The sequence below is a fragment of the Plectropomus leopardus genome, chromosome 4 (genome assembly GCF_008729295.1).
Source record: "Plectropomus leopardus isolate mb chromosome 4, YSFRI_Pleo_2.0, whole genome shotgun sequence".
NCBI classification, from domain to species: domain Eukaryota; kingdom Metazoa; phylum Chordata; class Actinopteri; order Perciformes; family Serranidae; genus Plectropomus; species Plectropomus leopardus.
The window spans coordinates 19,216,937-19,233,614 of record NC_056466.1 but is presented as its reverse complement, the minus strand read 5'-3'; the positions used below and the strand labels follow the sequence as shown (position 1 = coordinate 19,233,614).

General features: G+C 41.2%; 1 protein-coding gene across 1 annotated transcript in view; it reads right to left on the bottom strand.

Moving 5' to 3' along the window:
* Positions 1-421: 421 nt before the first annotated feature.
* The window catches only part of LOC121942083 (protein sidekick-1-like), a 268,045-nt gene continuing 251,788 nt past the window's right edge, over positions 422-16,678 (bottom strand). Inside the window, exons 38-46 of the mRNA XM_042485177.1 lie at positions 9,425-9,611; positions 9,182-9,319; positions 8,938-9,099; positions 8,211-8,336; positions 7,495-7,659; positions 6,741-6,878; positions 3,519-3,639; positions 3,280-3,409; positions 422-2,288 (exon numbers count right to left, since the gene is read on the bottom strand). Coding sequence (XP_042341111.1) covers positions 1,980-2,288; positions 3,280-3,409; positions 3,519-3,639; positions 6,741-6,878; positions 7,495-7,659; positions 8,211-8,336; positions 8,938-9,099; positions 9,182-9,319; positions 9,425-9,611 — 1,476 coding nt within the window. The 3' untranslated portion in view covers positions 422-1,979. The remainder of the gene's footprint in view (positions 2,289-3,279; positions 3,410-3,518; positions 3,640-6,740; positions 6,879-7,494; positions 7,660-8,210; positions 8,337-8,937; positions 9,100-9,181; positions 9,320-9,424; positions 9,612-16,678) is intronic.

The window sequence follows — 16,678 nt, the reverse complement described above, 5'->3', positions numbered from 1 at the left end:
TCTGAATAAAATTTGGGTGAACCAACCCTTTGCTTGTTTGTAATGTGTGGTGAACACTCTTTGCCTGTACTGTACGATCTCTTACATAATTTTTTAATAATGTAAGTAACTGCTGCGGTCAGTATCCCTGAACACCACTGTTCAGGGAAAAGTGTCACACACTGAGCAGAACACTGATAGATAATAATTAATAGACAACAACTGATAAAGGTCTGGTTCTTCCCTCTTTTGGCTACTTGACTAAAATAGTCTAACAAAGCTCACAGACTTGGTTAGAGAATTCAGACAGTTCAGTTCAGGGTCACTGAGGCGGTAACAAAGTGTTAAGACACATCTTTAATTCAGTTAGTGTAATGTAGAGGATGATCTGCAGAGACGTGTTCACTGTCTCAGTGCTAAAACAGACCACACAGACACACTGTTAAACAATGACCATTTATTCACACACTGTAATGGGACTGAAAACAAGCGTGACAAAGTGAAGGAGGCTGCTGGCTGGCTGGGAGGGAGGAGGAATCTTTAAATTATACATGAGCAAAAACTTACACATGATTTTTGTTTGCACTTGGTACAAAGTGTGTCCGCCTGGCTGCTGGGGTCGAGGCCAGGGGGCAGACAGCGGGGCTTTATGATTCAGAGTTCAATCACATTCAATTTGAACAAGAATGAATCTCTAAAATATCCTTGTTCCACACTTTTTTCTCTGCAGCTTATTTTTTTTATTTTTATGATTCCCGTTAAACAATCTCCTTTTCCCTCTCGTGGGTGCGTGTAGCTGTGGACTCGCTCCTGCGCTGTTTCACTATCTGCCCTGAATTACACAAACGTGTCCGAACCACATACAACAGCACACAAGTAAAAAGGGTTTTCCTGTACAAAATCCATCTCAAAAACACAAACATACATACGATGGCACACTTTGCTTAGCAGTGAACAGAGATGGATAAACAGGCGTCTGAGCAGACACGCATGCTTGTACGCACACGTTTCACACTCCAACACACACTCAAACTTTTAAAAAACCTCAACATAATAAAGATGAAATGTTTGGGGTTCGGCTCAGTGCAAGCATTATGGCTTGGGAGGCTGTGGTAGAGGGAGAGCTGACAGCAGATGGTAAAAAACATGTTTTTCATATATTCTGACCCAAACCCTGAATGCATCACTCTCATGAACCACACAACGCTCTCACTGACTATGCCTCAACTTCTGAGGGACCCCTCGCCCACGCTCGTCCTTTATCAAGGTCAAAAACTGTGATTATTGATTGTTATTTTTTTCTTTTTTCTCTGTTGTGGTGTTTTAAAGCAGACAGCTTTGTGTTTGTGTACATGGACCAGTCTGTCAAAAAAAGCCGTTCCCTTCTGTGCCGTCTTATAATGATTCTCCTCAACCTTGAAGTTCTCCTCTCCCAGTGGGAGACAGTGAAATGGCGCATCAGGGAGTGCATGCGTTTGTATTTGTGCACTTGTGTGTAAATACAGAAAACAGAGAAAGAAGCGTTGTGCAGAAATTCCATGATCCACCAGCTCGAGGTTAAATTCTCCCCTCGACATTTACACGGACGTGTAGCCGCCGCTTTTAGCTCTCGTTGGAGAGTCTCTGGAATAGGCATGAATATCTGGTGGTGTACTCCGGTGTGAATGTGTGTGCGTGTGTGTGGGAACAAGAACAGTAACCGTGTGTGTAAGCACAGTGACATAGAGGCGTAAGAGAGTAGGAGGGCAACACACACACTCTTCGACACAGTGAGGATCTTTGTGAACGAGGGGAGAAGGCGAGTGAGAAGTGTAGGTTTAGTTCTTTGGGGCATGAAGGGCTGCTTCGTCACCAGTTCGTCCCATGTCTCCTCATCTCGTCCTTCCCTCTCCTCCGAAGCCGCCGGCTCTGTCTCCTTTAGTTCAAACACACACCGTGCCCCCCCCTCCTTCATTTTGTGTACAGGTGTGTATCATTTTGTGCAGGTTTTGTCTCTAGAGTCAAACAAATGAGGAGAATCCCGTCACAGGGGTGCGTGACCCTGGAGGCGGGTTGGTGTTGGGGTTGACGTGTGTGTGCGCAGGCTGCCCTGTGGGTGTGTATGCACCACCCGTGTTGTGCTGAGTGACCACGGTCTGGTAGTAGGGCTCTGTGTCTGCAGTGGCACACTCCTCGTAGCCAAAAGGAGCGCCCATTGGTTTAAGGCTTTTGGGCTGTCGCTTCCAGGAGTTGTAGTAGGTGGGGTCGCTCATGTAGTGGTTGACGAAGGAGTGCTTGGGCTGCTCGTCCTCGTAGTCGCTGTCTGTTAACTAAACACAAACAAACAGCGGGGGTTGGAGTTTGACAGTTTATCAGAGAGACAGACACATAGCAGACATGCAGGTTTAAGGCATCAGGACATCCAAGGCTGTATATCACCTGTAGTTTTTAAAATTATTTGTAGTCGGTTTTGCATTTATCTGACAGTAGAGAAAGACAGGAAACATGGGGAAAGATTTCACTTGAACCGAAGACACTGAGATCACACGGTATTCTTCTTAGTTGGCACTTCTAATTCAGCACGTTGAATCGGTGGAGACGGAAAGTCAGAGACAGCTCAGTGATTTTAACCATTTAATGCGGCTTCTCTTGAGTTTTCACCTCCGCCTTTTCTTTGCTTCTTCCACAAGCAAGACTGCAGGCTGACAACACGCTTACAGTACAGAGAAGTCAATTTCTACTTTCAAAGAACTTTCTGTCAGACATATTCCCAGTTTGCACTAAAAGAAAATGACAAGATTGTTTAATCAGCTTTCACAGTGGCGTGACAGTGGAAGGCTGGTTTGACTTTCTTTCATCTGTGATACATTTTTTATTCCAGATTTAACAAATCAGGGGCCGTGGGATGGCCTAATGGTTGGGCTGACCAGAGACTGCAACATCCTTGGTTCAAAATGTTGTAAAATGTTGCAGTTTTTGCCTTTATAACGATGTACAGATTAATAACTGAACAGGCACAGACCCAGTGACCCAACTGGCCTTCACCTGCAAAATGTCACTCAAAGAGACATGTACTCATATGTTATGAGTGAGGCAAGGGCGCAAGAAAAAATATTTACACTGGGGCCAGTTACAGTTATATTGTGGTGCTGTGCGTTTTTCTGATAGCACAGCAGTGTGGGCGTACCCTCCTCATAATTACACAGAATATGTCTTATCTTCTCAGGAACCAGGACACCCTATGAACATGGGCTCCTTTCCAATCAGTACAAAAAAGCATTTGAATCTGAGAGACAGAGAGAGAGAGAGAGAAAGAGATACCTCTGACTCAGAGACCTCGGTAGGTTTCTCAGTGAGTGTGGTGCTCTCTGTGAGCACGGCTCCATTATAGTTGTTACAGATGTCCTCGTCTGAGTAGTGGAGACCACCTGGACTCGGCCTGGGAGGAGACCTGGGCGTGCACACACATTAACAATACATGTAATATCTCAAGAATAACTTGGAGGTGCGTGTGGTGTGTGTGTGTGTGTGTGTGTGTGTGTGAATAAGTGAGCACATACCTGGTGCCGTTCTTTTTCAGGAAGGAGTTCTTGGTGTTGAGCGTTCTGCTGTTAAGCTCCAGAGCAGTGAAACCTCCGTTGTCCAGCGTTACCGACTCCTCCGCTGTGGACATGTGCTTCCCTGGAGTAAAATAAAAGGAATCAGATGTAAAAGGTTGAGATTAATAAAAGCAGTTCAGTCACTTGTATGAGGCAGAATCTTTTGTGCAATTGTTCCTCTGTACTCCGAGTTCATGTGCAATCTCCATTTTATTCATTGTGTATTCAGTTACCTCTTAGGCCTGAGAATGAGAAGCAAATTAAACTAGGATGCATATTTTGTCACTCAGGCAATAACCAGGCAGAATACTTTCGTAAATTTATCCACCAATAACCCTAACAAATGAAACAATAAAGGAAACAATGTTTTAAATTGGGAGAAATATGATTGCCGTTTGGAACACAACAAGGTGCTCTGGATGATTTAAGGTCATCTGAACAAAAATTTAATTTGCTGTTGCCCACCGACTCTCATTGATTCTTCACTCTTGTTTGTGTTTGTGTGCTCGTCCTCCTACAGCACCTCCCTCACTCTGTTTCAACGCTCCGCTGCCCAGAGGTTGTGCCAAGGTTTCCGTAGCAACACAGATTAACAGCTGTCCTGAAGTAACCTGCACTTGTCAGGGCTAACTTTGCATTACAGATGTTGGCATTCACCCCCCCCCCCCCCCCACCCCCCCCCCCCCCCCACACACACACACACACACACAAAGTGACTGTAAAAGCCCTGATGCGCCCACAATGGAAAACATCACAGGAAGCCCGAGAGAAGAAGAAACTCACATGAAAACAGGAAGAAAAGCCTCTACATGAAGAACCAGAGCTTTAGAGGAGTTACTGGGCAACATATCAAACAAACTAACATTTTTTGTCATAATGAAGGGGGGGTTTGTCCTTCAGTATGTCAGTAAGCATCCTTGAGTGAGACTTCCTGCAGCTCCAGGCTGCTGCGCTCCCTAACTGACCCTGCGGAGGTGGTGCGAGATAAAATACAACAGAGCCGCAGATCTGAGTGTGAGAAACTGGGAAGTGAGTTAACTTTTATCCTGTGGGATTTCTCAGTAGAGGAGTGAATCTGATCTGAACAGGGCTTTCGTTTAAATACCTGCAATGAAAACTGTTTAATTCTAATTACTTCCACCAAAGAGGTTATGTTTTTGGTTTGTTGGTCTGCTGGTTTGTCTGTTTGTCAGCAGGAATGGTGGAAAAACTATTGGCCTGTTTTTCATGAAAGTTGGTGGAAGTGCGCAGCATGGGCCATTAAATTTTGAAGCCGATCAGAATCCCAGGGCAGATAAACCAATTATTTTTCACTTTTGTTAACATTGCGAGATAAGGCATTTGGCCTTGGTGGTGGTCTGCGCTCACCCAGCGCTCCTCTAGTTTTGCATTTCTTTCTGCAGTTAACTGCTGATAAATGGATAATTTAAGTTTTGAAAACAACTCAAATATGTCTCAAACTAAAGGCCATTGCACACCAAGTCCAAGTATTGTTTGTCTGAATTTAAAAATAAAAATGACCTGCATCACTCATGTTTACACACTGACTCTAAAACTTTGGTCCGTTATTCAGTTTTTTAGAACAGGTTTGTTTTTCACATCCGTAGAAAGTCTTTGAAGAGTTGTTTGACCAAGCAGCAGTGAAGAAAATGTGACACGACTTGCGGCAGACATAAATCCACAACAAGAAAGAGGAACAGGCTGCAAAGTACTGTTTTATCACTAAGCTTACTTTCAACAGGTCAAATAGTATAATAATCAGGTGAGGGGATGACAGTGATGATGAGGATGTAATAGATGATGAAGACCACACACAGACAGAGAGAGAATGACAGTGTGGAGACAAAGAGGGAGAACAGCTCTTTTTTTCCTTTTTGGAATAAGAGTACAGTAGTTAGTATAACCAAACATATATACACATACCATATTTACAACCTGGTGTAGTTACTCTCTGTAAAACACAATGTGTTTAAGAAATGAAAACTGAGACACGTAAGAATTTGCACTCAGATTTGAGAGGAATTTGGTTCCATTTCATGCATTTGTTACAAATTCTTTCTATGACAACACCGTGTTGTTGATATGAATGTTTGAAGGTCAGCTGCAATATTTTTCATGAGAGGGTTTAACCCTTTGAAACCTAGAACGACATCAGATTGCCTTTGCTGCATTCGGACGCCTTTCACATGCATTCAAACCTTTAAAACCGGAGAAAACTGGTTTGATTTCTTTTATCTAGAAAAAAAAAAAGGGAGAACAGCTCAGCTCATGCAGGTTGCTGCGGTGCCAAATGCAAGATGTTGGCAGAGGGTGGTGACAGGGAGCCAATGTGTCTTCACATTTTAGCTTCTATTGCAATTTTTTGCATTAAACAGAGTAATAAAACACAGCGGACACAGTGTGCAAGACTTTTTTTTAAAAAATGCATGCAAAAATACAGATGTGTGGGGGCCTGGTGGCTCAGTGGATAGAGCAGGCATCCCATGTATAGAGGCTGTGTCCTCGCCGCAGCGGCCGTGGGTTCGACTCTGGCCTCGGCCCTTTGCTGCATGTCATTCCCTCTCTCTCTCCCCATTTCACACTTGTGCTGTCCTATCAATTAAAGACAAAAATGCCCAAAAAAATATCTTTGAAAAAAAAAAAAAAATACAGATGTGGTGTGTCATGGCCTTTTCTTACAACATGTTATAACATTTAAGTAGTCACCCTCTTTCCAGTTAAGTAAAATTTCCCGGGTCTAGTTTAAAGTTACTGTTGTTGTTTCACTATTAATCCAAAGCCTCATTCAAAAACCTTCAGAAATTACAGCGGGGCTTCGGGGAGAAAACGCTTCCTGAGATGCTTCAGGATGCTGGAGGAACAATGCTGACCTTGTTTTCCTCTCTCATACGGCCCTTACAGGTGGCGCTGGTCCTTTAGGAACAAGACTGCTGGAGGCAAGTCTGTGCTGCATTCAGTACAAGAGAACTTATGCACGTCTCAGCTTTTCAGAATCACAAAAAGTGGAGTACATTGTAATAAATCAGAGGAGGTGGGGGTGTAGTGAGGCAGCTGACGGTGAGTTGAACGATGTGAGACTGAGGAGAGGAAAAATACATCCTTTGCCAAAAAAACATCCTGAATATCACCACTTTGTCACCTTATAAAGCATCACACTAGAGCATGAACATCAGAGCCACAGACCTGTGCCGCAGGCCTTGTACTTGCTGCTGTGTCCATGCAGCAGCAGTGTGAAGACCAGGACCAAAATAAGGATGAGTCCCACCAGAGCCATGACCAGCAGGAACCACCACTCCTCGTAGAACGGACGCTCTGACAGCGCTGCAGACAGGGAGAGGAAACAGAGAGAAGTGGGAACACATGAGGAGGATATCAACTTTTCTTTTGCTTAAGATCAAATTGATGCTATGGTTTGTCCCGCAGGACCAGAAAACATTCTTCAAAGTCTGTAAAATATATTTTTAGATAACTGACTCTTCCTGCTGTCAAAATACTCATCCTGTTGAGTCTTCATACAATTCAATACAAACACTATAGATGATTACAAGTTTCTCTTTGCTCTGATCAGTTTATTAGGCAGAAGACAGGAAGCTGTGTGAATGTCTTGATTTAAGACTTTTCATTAACTATCACGACACAGATGGAAAAAAACAACAACAACAACAACAACAACAACAACAAAAACAGTCATGCTGTCAGGCTGTCAGGCTGTTTTCACTTTGCACAGTTGTAGTTGTGAGACTCTGCCTCTAGATGGCAGCCCAACACACATTTACAATCACAGTAACTTCCTACAGTTTTTCTACCTGGCTGGACATTCAGTCAAACCCCAATTAAACAAGTTGGATCACCTTGGATATATTAATTAGCCCTATATCCACCAGTGCGTGTGTATGTGTGTATCTGTGTATCTGTGTGTGCTGGTTTGTGATTATACCAGCAAGAGCAGCAGAGGGTGCACTCGGCTGTCCGTAACCATAGCGATTAACAGCGATGACTCTGAACTCGTAGCTGATCCCCGACCTCAGGCGCTCCAGCGGCAGTGAAACGGACCTGCTGCTGGAAGGGAGGAGCTTGATGAAGGAGTCCCACACTCCCTCATCTGCACAGAGAGAGAGAGAGAGAGAGAGAGAGAGAGAGAGAGAGAGAGGGAGGGAGGGAATGAGAGTGAAAGGGGGAGAGAGAGAGAGGGAGGGAGGGACGGAGGGGGGGAGGTTTGATGGTCAAACCAACAGATGAGAGGGAGTGCTTAATTTGAGAATTACTCCCTTTCAAATGTCAGAATCTGATTACAAATTGTCAAATTACATTTAAAATGATAATGATGATGATAATGTGGTGATGATCACAGTTATTATCATTAATAAAAGGGGTATTACCATTATTATCAGTGGTAGAATAATAACGGAGCGTACAATCTCTCCTGCAGTCATTCTTTGTCTATATTTAATACCCTCTGGTAATCTTTATTACAAAATTGCTACTGACTTGATTTGCACAGCAGGTCTTTATGAATCTGAAGAAAGCTTCGCTCAGTGAGGTTTAGTGCAGGGTAGTGCTCAATCTCGCTATTAATCAATAGAGAGAACTGGTGCACATAATGAAAAGGTACATGTCAAGTAAATTAGTGATGTTTATGTGTTTTCATCTTACCTGATGGACGAGCCTCGATAACATATCCGGTGACAGGTGCTGCACCCATATCTCCCTCTGACCAGTGAAGAGTGAGCGCAGATGACGTCTTGGTGATGGACATTTCCAGAGGTGACCCAGGGGAGCCTGTCATGTCAGAGACAAACAATTCATTTCCTGAAAACGTATCCTAACCTTTTCAATAATTGCTGGTTGTTCAGGATTCTACTGACATGAGTGGAACAACAGAAACATATAAAATATATAAAATAACATGATCAATGAAAAAACTCAGAACAGCGTACTGTAGTGTGTACATGTACATACGCACAATACAGTTCAGCACATAAATAAAATTACAACCAGGTGATTTTCTAACATTTTAAACTGAGTATGTAACCAGGAATTTCTTGTCTGTGTCTAATGAATTAAGATCATTTCAGGTATGCTCAAATTTACATGGATCACAAGCACCTGGGTACAGAATTGCACGTGTTTTATTGTAGCCAAAACTTTATTTTTTTTGTTGACATTTTATAAACTAAACAATGAAGTGGCAGAATAATTGCTAATGAGAATAATCATTAGTTGCAGTCATGGTTGAGTTGCCATAATATGACTGTACGAACAGAGCACACACACACACACACACACACACACACACACACACACACACACACACACACACACACACACACACACACACACACACACACACACACACACACAGATTTACAGCCATGCCTACCTTGCACAGGCTGAGCACTGATGTTTGCTTGGATGGGTGGTCCATAGCTGACCGTGAGAGCCTGAGCACTAAATGTGTATGTTGCTCCTTTGACGAGATCTCGAACCTTCAGCCACCTCTGCCAGCTGCCCCTCACATCCACTGTCACCACTTTACTCACTCCTGCTCTCATGCAGACAATTAAAAGAAATGTCAGTGTCCTCCTAAACATGTATTTGTGTGTGTGTTTAAAGCATGTGCGTACCTTGTACAGGAGCAGTGGGCTGGTAGATGACCCTGTAGCCCTCCAGCTGTCCATTAGGAGTTAGAGGAGCTCCCCAGGACACATTGACACTTCCTCCTGTCACCTCTGAGAAGGACAGGTAACTGGGCTGGCTGGGAGCTGCAGGACAAATGGATGTTAATGAATGAAATCAGGGAAATCAAATACTGTATTATGATGCTTGTTAATATGGTTTTAAAGAACTGAACTGTAACCACTCCCTACCAGACTGCAGGGTGCGGGCCCCACGGGGGTCACTGGGTGGGCCATCTCCAGCTGTGTTGAAGGCAGTCAGAGTGACCAGGTAAGGCGTGTAGCTGGTCAGGTTAGTGAGGTGCACACGAGTGTCTGGGACAAAAATCACCTTGACCTTCTCAGTCTGGTTCTGCTTGTCCCTCTCCCAATAGTGGATCTGTAACAGAGGAAAACATTGTCAATAACACTGGCTGTGTTTTTCTCCAAACAACTCCTCCTGTTTCCTTCTCACCCTCACTTAATTTCTGCCAACTATATATATTATTTACTTTCTATCCATTCCTCCTGAGGTCTCCTGATCGATCCACATTATATACACAGGATATGGAGAGATTTGTTTTGGCGTTGGCAGTTTAACAGAAGGGTAACGCAGGTGTAATTTCTTCCTGCAGATACCACCAGTCTGGTCTAGACATGCACAACAAACTTTTTCTCTTTTCATGCAGATGTATCTTAACATAGCTGAGGACAATGGACAAACTTTCTTTCTCTTCCTACTTTTAAATTCAGAATACCTGCTAATAGCTAAGGCCAGTCTTAATTCTCCTTTAAGGTGTATTGCAGGGCTATTCAATTACAAATACCACTGAGCTGCATTTTAAAACCAGGAAATGTGGATGGGCAACACAATATCAGCAGCTTATTTTAAACCTTTTTTTGCTTTTGGTAACACATTTTAAACACATGCGAATGAGTGTGGTAAAAAATAGCAATGTCTCCTGTTTGTCCTTCCAGACACCATATGTAGTTACATATTCGCCATTCGGACGTTGCTTCTAGGCCGAATGTGGCCCGCAGACTGCCAATCGAATATTTCTGGGCTCATGTGTAGGATTTAGTGATATCTACTGGTAAGGTTGCCAACTGCAACCAACTGAAACATCTCCTTGTGCCAAGCGTAGAGAACTATGGTGGCTGACGTGAAAAACATGAATGATCCTATCCAGAGCCAGTATTTGATTTGTCGATTCTGAGCTACTTGGAGCAGCAAGACATATTCTATAGAAGAGGACCTGCTCCGTATGTAGATATAAACATAACAAAACCTAAACAAGTCTTATTTTCAGGTGATTATAAACCAATGACAACATAATATTATGCTCCATTTCTGCCCCTAGATGCCCCTTAAGGTGGACCTTTAAATACGTAGTTTCATCATACTTGTATGTTCACTGACATTAGATAGCAGTTATAAGCACAATGATGTGTTAATGTCATGTCAGAGTTGTCATAATTAAATAGCATTAACATCAACTTATAAATAGTTTTAATGATGTCAACATCCAAGTCCTAATTATAACAGATATCTTTCAGACTTATGACTTAGTGCCTAATAATACGGAGGTACCAGGAAACGCAGCTAACATGGATGCTTTATATCAGTCATAACCCATCAGGTCCTAAACCTAAATTCAGTGCACAGTATTTTTTAACCTCACACAACAGACTCTGCCATCATACAACATGAGATTTGCTCATTTAAACTGATTCACATAATCGATCAAAAATGTAGAACGTAATCCATGGTTCACTGTTCATGCTCATGTGGAACCAATAATCATGGACGTGACCATTCATTTTGACAACAATGGCCAGTGATAAAGACACACAGGCCACTCTGGTCAATCCCTGCATGCTTGAGCAGAACAAAGGTCACCTGATTATTATACCCAGTATGATGAGATCAATATTAAGCCCTCATGGTGTGAGAATGTCTCAATTTAATGATGCCAGAAAAATATCTTTTTATTTTAATAAAACATATTCAAAGCTGTGATGAAGTAGGTTTAACGTTCAGACTCTGTGTTAGTTATCATTGAGGAATATTGTTTCTGTGGCTTTTCGGTGCCTTAGACAGACCAATTCATCACTCTTGGTTAAGTTTCATATAGCTGTAGTGATTTGAGAAATGTGTTACCTAATTGACTTTGAGAAAACAAAGTATTCTAGAAATCCTGAACGGGTGACTTTTATATTATAGTCTAGGTCACATACTTTTAATGAAACAGGTTGTGTATAATGAGAGAAAAAAAGATAAGCAATAGACTTGATATCTTGCTGCCAGTAAACAGCCAATATAAATGCATATCCAGTAACAGAATCTGTTTGATGCATTAAAGCAGCTTGCCTCCTGCTCATAAAGGCACCGGACAGGTGCATATCCACTGTAATACTCTTTAGAGCGGCTACTTGCTTTAAATGTGTACTTTTACAAACCACTGAATATTGTTTAATCTCAGCCGAATGTTGAGGAAACATTTTCGTCTATTAATGTTGTACACAAAAGCTGAGAGCCCAGGGGAAAAAAGGCTTTGTTTGAAAAGGAACCCGTTGACTTTCCCCACACATACAACCATATCAGATACACACTAACAGCAAGGTTACAGAGGTGGTTGAGCCTCATGAATTAGAGATGAATCAGAAAAAGCATTCTGGATACACAAGAGTGTATCAGAAAATAGCCACAGCAGCTGTCATAGTGCTTATTCTGATGATGGTTAATTTATTTTGAGCTTAAATGTTTTTGCTTCAAGTCCAAATTCACAGATATATTTGTCAGAAAAAAGTATGCTCTTGATTTGAACGTGCTCAACCACAGCACATTTATGTTTTCCCTGACAAGCATTTGACGACAATCAGCCACCTGGGTTCTTAATTACAGCGTACATGGCTCCTAGCTCACGCAAACTGTGATCAAATCCTGAAACTGTGGTTTTTAAAATTACTGGCAGGCAGGAATTTCTTTTTTTGTGAACCACTGGTCAACGAGATGGATACAAAGGGAGAAACTGCCAGATATTGATGTAACTGTTTTGATGTATTTTGCATCAGTGTCATGTCAGCCAACAACAACATGCAAATAAAAACTAGAATTACTGCTTTGTGAACCATGCAAGTTGCAGTTACAGTTTATATCCATGTCTGCGATAAAGTGGATGCTTTGTGCACATCTTCCTCCGGCAGATTTAAACAATCAGCACAGTTACAAGGTGGTCACCCAAGATTAGTGTCACTTACTTAGTATTTGACCAAATGTCTCTCCTTCTGCGCCTGAGTTATAACATTAATGCAGTAACATATATATGTATAACCTGTTTATGAGGCTTATCCTGCTTATGATCATATTCGGGATAAGTTGTTGACATGAGGACAGAAAAAATCTGGTTATTCATATTATGCATATACATACCAGTTTCTTTTCGAGTACTCAAGCTGGCACAATCATGCTTCTTAAAAATGGAGTATGGTGTTTACATTCTAAAACACATAAACAGGATATGGCAAAAACCCAATCATATACAGGGTATTCGTGTCCATGGAACCACATTCACTGAGTAATGACCAGAAATTTGTTTTTACAGAATATTTTGATGTCACAGTTAAGTTGACCTTTTGGATAAAAAATGTGGTCACTTAATCATTTTACCTTATTAGACACTTGTGTGAATTTTTGTCATCATTTGCACATGAGTTCTTGAATTATGGCCAAAAACATATTTTGTGAGGTCACAGTGACCTTTGACCACCAAATTGCAATCAGTTCATTCTTTAGTTTAATTGGGCATCTGTGCCAAATGTGAAGAAACTCCCTCGAGGCCGTTCACAAGAAAGAGATGGTTACAGTACCGCTGACTTTTGACCACCAAAATCTAATTAGTTCATCCTTGAGTCCACGTGAACATTTGACCCAAATTTAAAGAAATTCCCTCAAGGTGTTTGTGATATATCATGCTCATGAAAATTGGACGTATGGATGGATAACACCAAAAATGTAATGCCCCCGGCCAAGCTGGCATGGAGGCATAAAAATTTCAGCTGCTGCAGTAGCAAGTGAACACAAACTTTTCGACCCAGTGCAATGAACGGTAAGGTTACACATTTTACTGCACTGGTGTTCTGCTGCCCCATCTGTGCCCAGAGTATGCTCTGCACTTCATGAATGTGGTGCAATACATAACTGAACTGTAAATATATTCTAATAGCACTCCTAATGAACAGTGCAGCTGCAAAAGTATAAAATTAATTTGTGGCAGTACATGTTTTAATTGTGGCAGGCTGCCACAAATAAATGAATGTGTGAGACTCTGATAAAAACGGCTTCAGTGTATGACAACAAGGCAGTACACACACTGATCTTACTGATACCTAACACAGCAGGGATGTTTTTAAAATGGTTTTAGTATTCAGATCTGTGGCAGCAATTGATGGGGTAAGTGATTTATGTTGGTTATTCAAGTAACTCAATGTTTTTTTAAAATGCATCTTAGCTGCTACATATATAATCAACAGTTTTTTCTACAACATGTACTGTCTCTGTGCAGTTTGGTTTATAAAGTAAAACAACAGACAAAAGCTACTTTTTGTAAAGGGGGTCCATTTTGTTATTATTCCTAAAAGAAGGCACTACAAAGCACCATAAGCTATATTTACAACCCTCCAAACTTGGAAGTAGCAGCTTATGAGTAGCACTTGAGGGCAGCATTATACCATCTCTGTCCTTCCACAAGCTATTTCAATAATGAGATACAGAATAATTCATCCATATACTCAATTTAAAATCAAAATATATTACTTTCTGCATAAAAGTGGCATTTCCATTTAGGCAACATTCCTTGTGATACTTTATTTTAATGGTTTGGTAAAAAGTCTGGGCCATTTTGTAATCCACTCTACTGTTGTGTAGAGGATCTATTTTGGTATTTGGTGAGAGCGTGAGACCATCAGGATTAGTCTTAAAAACAATTTGAAGCTGTCATGAATGAACATGATTATGATGTGATTAGATGAGAACTTTAAATGGATTTTTCCAACCATCTCATTAGTTAGAGTTGATTTTTGGATCTTTAAGTCTTGATGAAAAACAGCAGCTGGATGTTTGCTTTACAAAGGAGGAAACACTTCATCATTTTCTGGTTTTTATTTATGTGCGTAGCACCACTATTAGAAATCACTGACCTATTTTGACAGGAAGAGCATGATGGATTATCTTGATAAAGTATTAAGAAAAAAAAATCATACTCCAAGGAAAATCTGCAGTTTAGGAGGGCTTCACTCAAAATATGAATGACTCATTTGGATCAATCTGCCCACACATTTGATAACGTGCAACCCCGTGTGTGTGAGTAATAGTTTGGTCTTACCTGTTACACATCATGTTGAGTGTGTTTAACAAGCCCTTTAATGCATCTAAGTAAACTTCAACTGTTGAAAAATGTACTTGAAATTAAGTTTACATTCAGTCCTACCTGCCGTCTTTGCTGCTCATCTTACAGAGTGGGAGTGTTAACAGAAGTCAGAACCTATAAATTCATTAAACATTCTTTCTTTGCTCTTTTTCTCTCGTCTTAATCCCGTTAACCCCCTCTGCCTCACACTCCCTTCCTTGTGTCCATCCGGCTCTGGTAGTTTAAACGTATTCCCTCGATCCTCTCCTCTAATCAGGATTCTACAGGGATCACTTGCTCATCTCATTCCTTCACTCTGCAAATATTACATTCCCTCCTTTCTTTTCTCCATTCCCCCCTCTGCTCGGGCAGAAATCAATGTGTCTAAAGCAGGACAGATAACCTTGTGTTTGAAGTACTAAGAGCGAGGGGGTGGGACAGGGGAGTTGAGGGGGAGAGACGGGCAGAGGAGCGATATTGAAACCATTAAAGGATATTCAGATTCTTCCTCTAACTTAATTCTCTCTCTTTCTCTGCAGGACACTTGAAGGTGCAGCAGAGCAAAACCCCTCCAAGACAAGAGGAGAGACATTTAAAAGGCAGACAGAAACAGTGCTGTGTGCTTTCTCTACCACACGGACACTCATAGGATAAGTACTTACATGTGTGGATGTGTTTGGTAGGGTGGAGCCGAATACTTTTATGAAACTAGTATCCGGTACTTGTTGCGAGTACAAGTATCATCTGATTAAAGTCTCAATAGCCATACTATTGGAGCGAGTTGTTGATAGTGTCATTTTTTGCTAACTAACGAGCCATGTTGTTTTGTTTTTCTTTTATTATTCTGTTTGGTTTATTTAGATTAGATTTAAATAGTGTTTTCTTTTACTAGTTTTTTGTTTAGTTTAACTATTATTATTATTATTAGTAGTAGTAGTAGTAGCAGTGGTAGTAGTAGTAGAAGTAGTAGCAGTAGTAGTAATACTTTGTTTTGTTTTTTCATTTGATAAAGTAATAATATGGGGCACCTGTGGTTATTAAGACAGGTAGACAAGGAGGACCAGCATGCACCTGAGTGGGCCAAAGTTTGGTTTTTTTTACAATAGAACTGCATTAACTTTGAATGGACATGGGGCTTATTTTGCCTGCATACATCACATGCCCATGGTGCATCAGTGGCCCTTTGACTGATTGATTTAATTTTATTTATATTTTTTATTATTTTTATTTATTGTTTTTTGCCGGCAAATGGCTGCTACTCATACTTGATAAAGGAAAACCCTTACTTGAATAGGCTGTGTTCAGCTCTTACCTCTGTGATTAAAATGATCTATAGCTAAATCTAGATGCTGTTCCATAAAATGTTTTTAATGAATAATAAATATATCAACTCCTGATCAACCCATATCATATAATTTCAGGCTTAATATAAAAACTAGTCAGGCCCCACCCATGTCCAAATTAAGTCCCACCCATTTCATTTATAAACCCCACCCATTTTGAGTACAGATATGTATACTGATAATTCAGTTGCTTGGGCAGATAAAACTATCTCTGTACATGCCATAGACTGTACAAATAATATACATAGCTACCATGATGTCACCCACTGGTTTGACTTTGAGTCCTGCATTATGACCGTCACAATCTTGAGCCAGGAGTGATCATATTTGGACCAGAGGTTGGAGCTGTAAGGGAATGAAGGATCTAACTCAGACATCAGTGTCTAGACAGACAGACTGTCACTCAAGCAGCCCCACACTTATATATGTGTAACTTTGGGCCTTAATGGGTGAGTTATAAAAAATTCACCCCCCTTACAGTTGTCATGGATGTTGAAATTAGCAAAAAAGACCCAAACTGGTTTTGGTACCGCACAGTAAGCATGCTTGATATTGCTGTAAAGTTTTTTGGCTTTTTTTGTAACATGGGTGTCTATGTGGAGTGTCTCACTTTTGGGGCCAGCCTCAAGTGGCCAGTTGAGAAACTGCTGTTTTTGGCACTTCCACACTGGCTTCATTTCTCTGTCTTGGAGGATGCCAATTTATACTTGCTCATC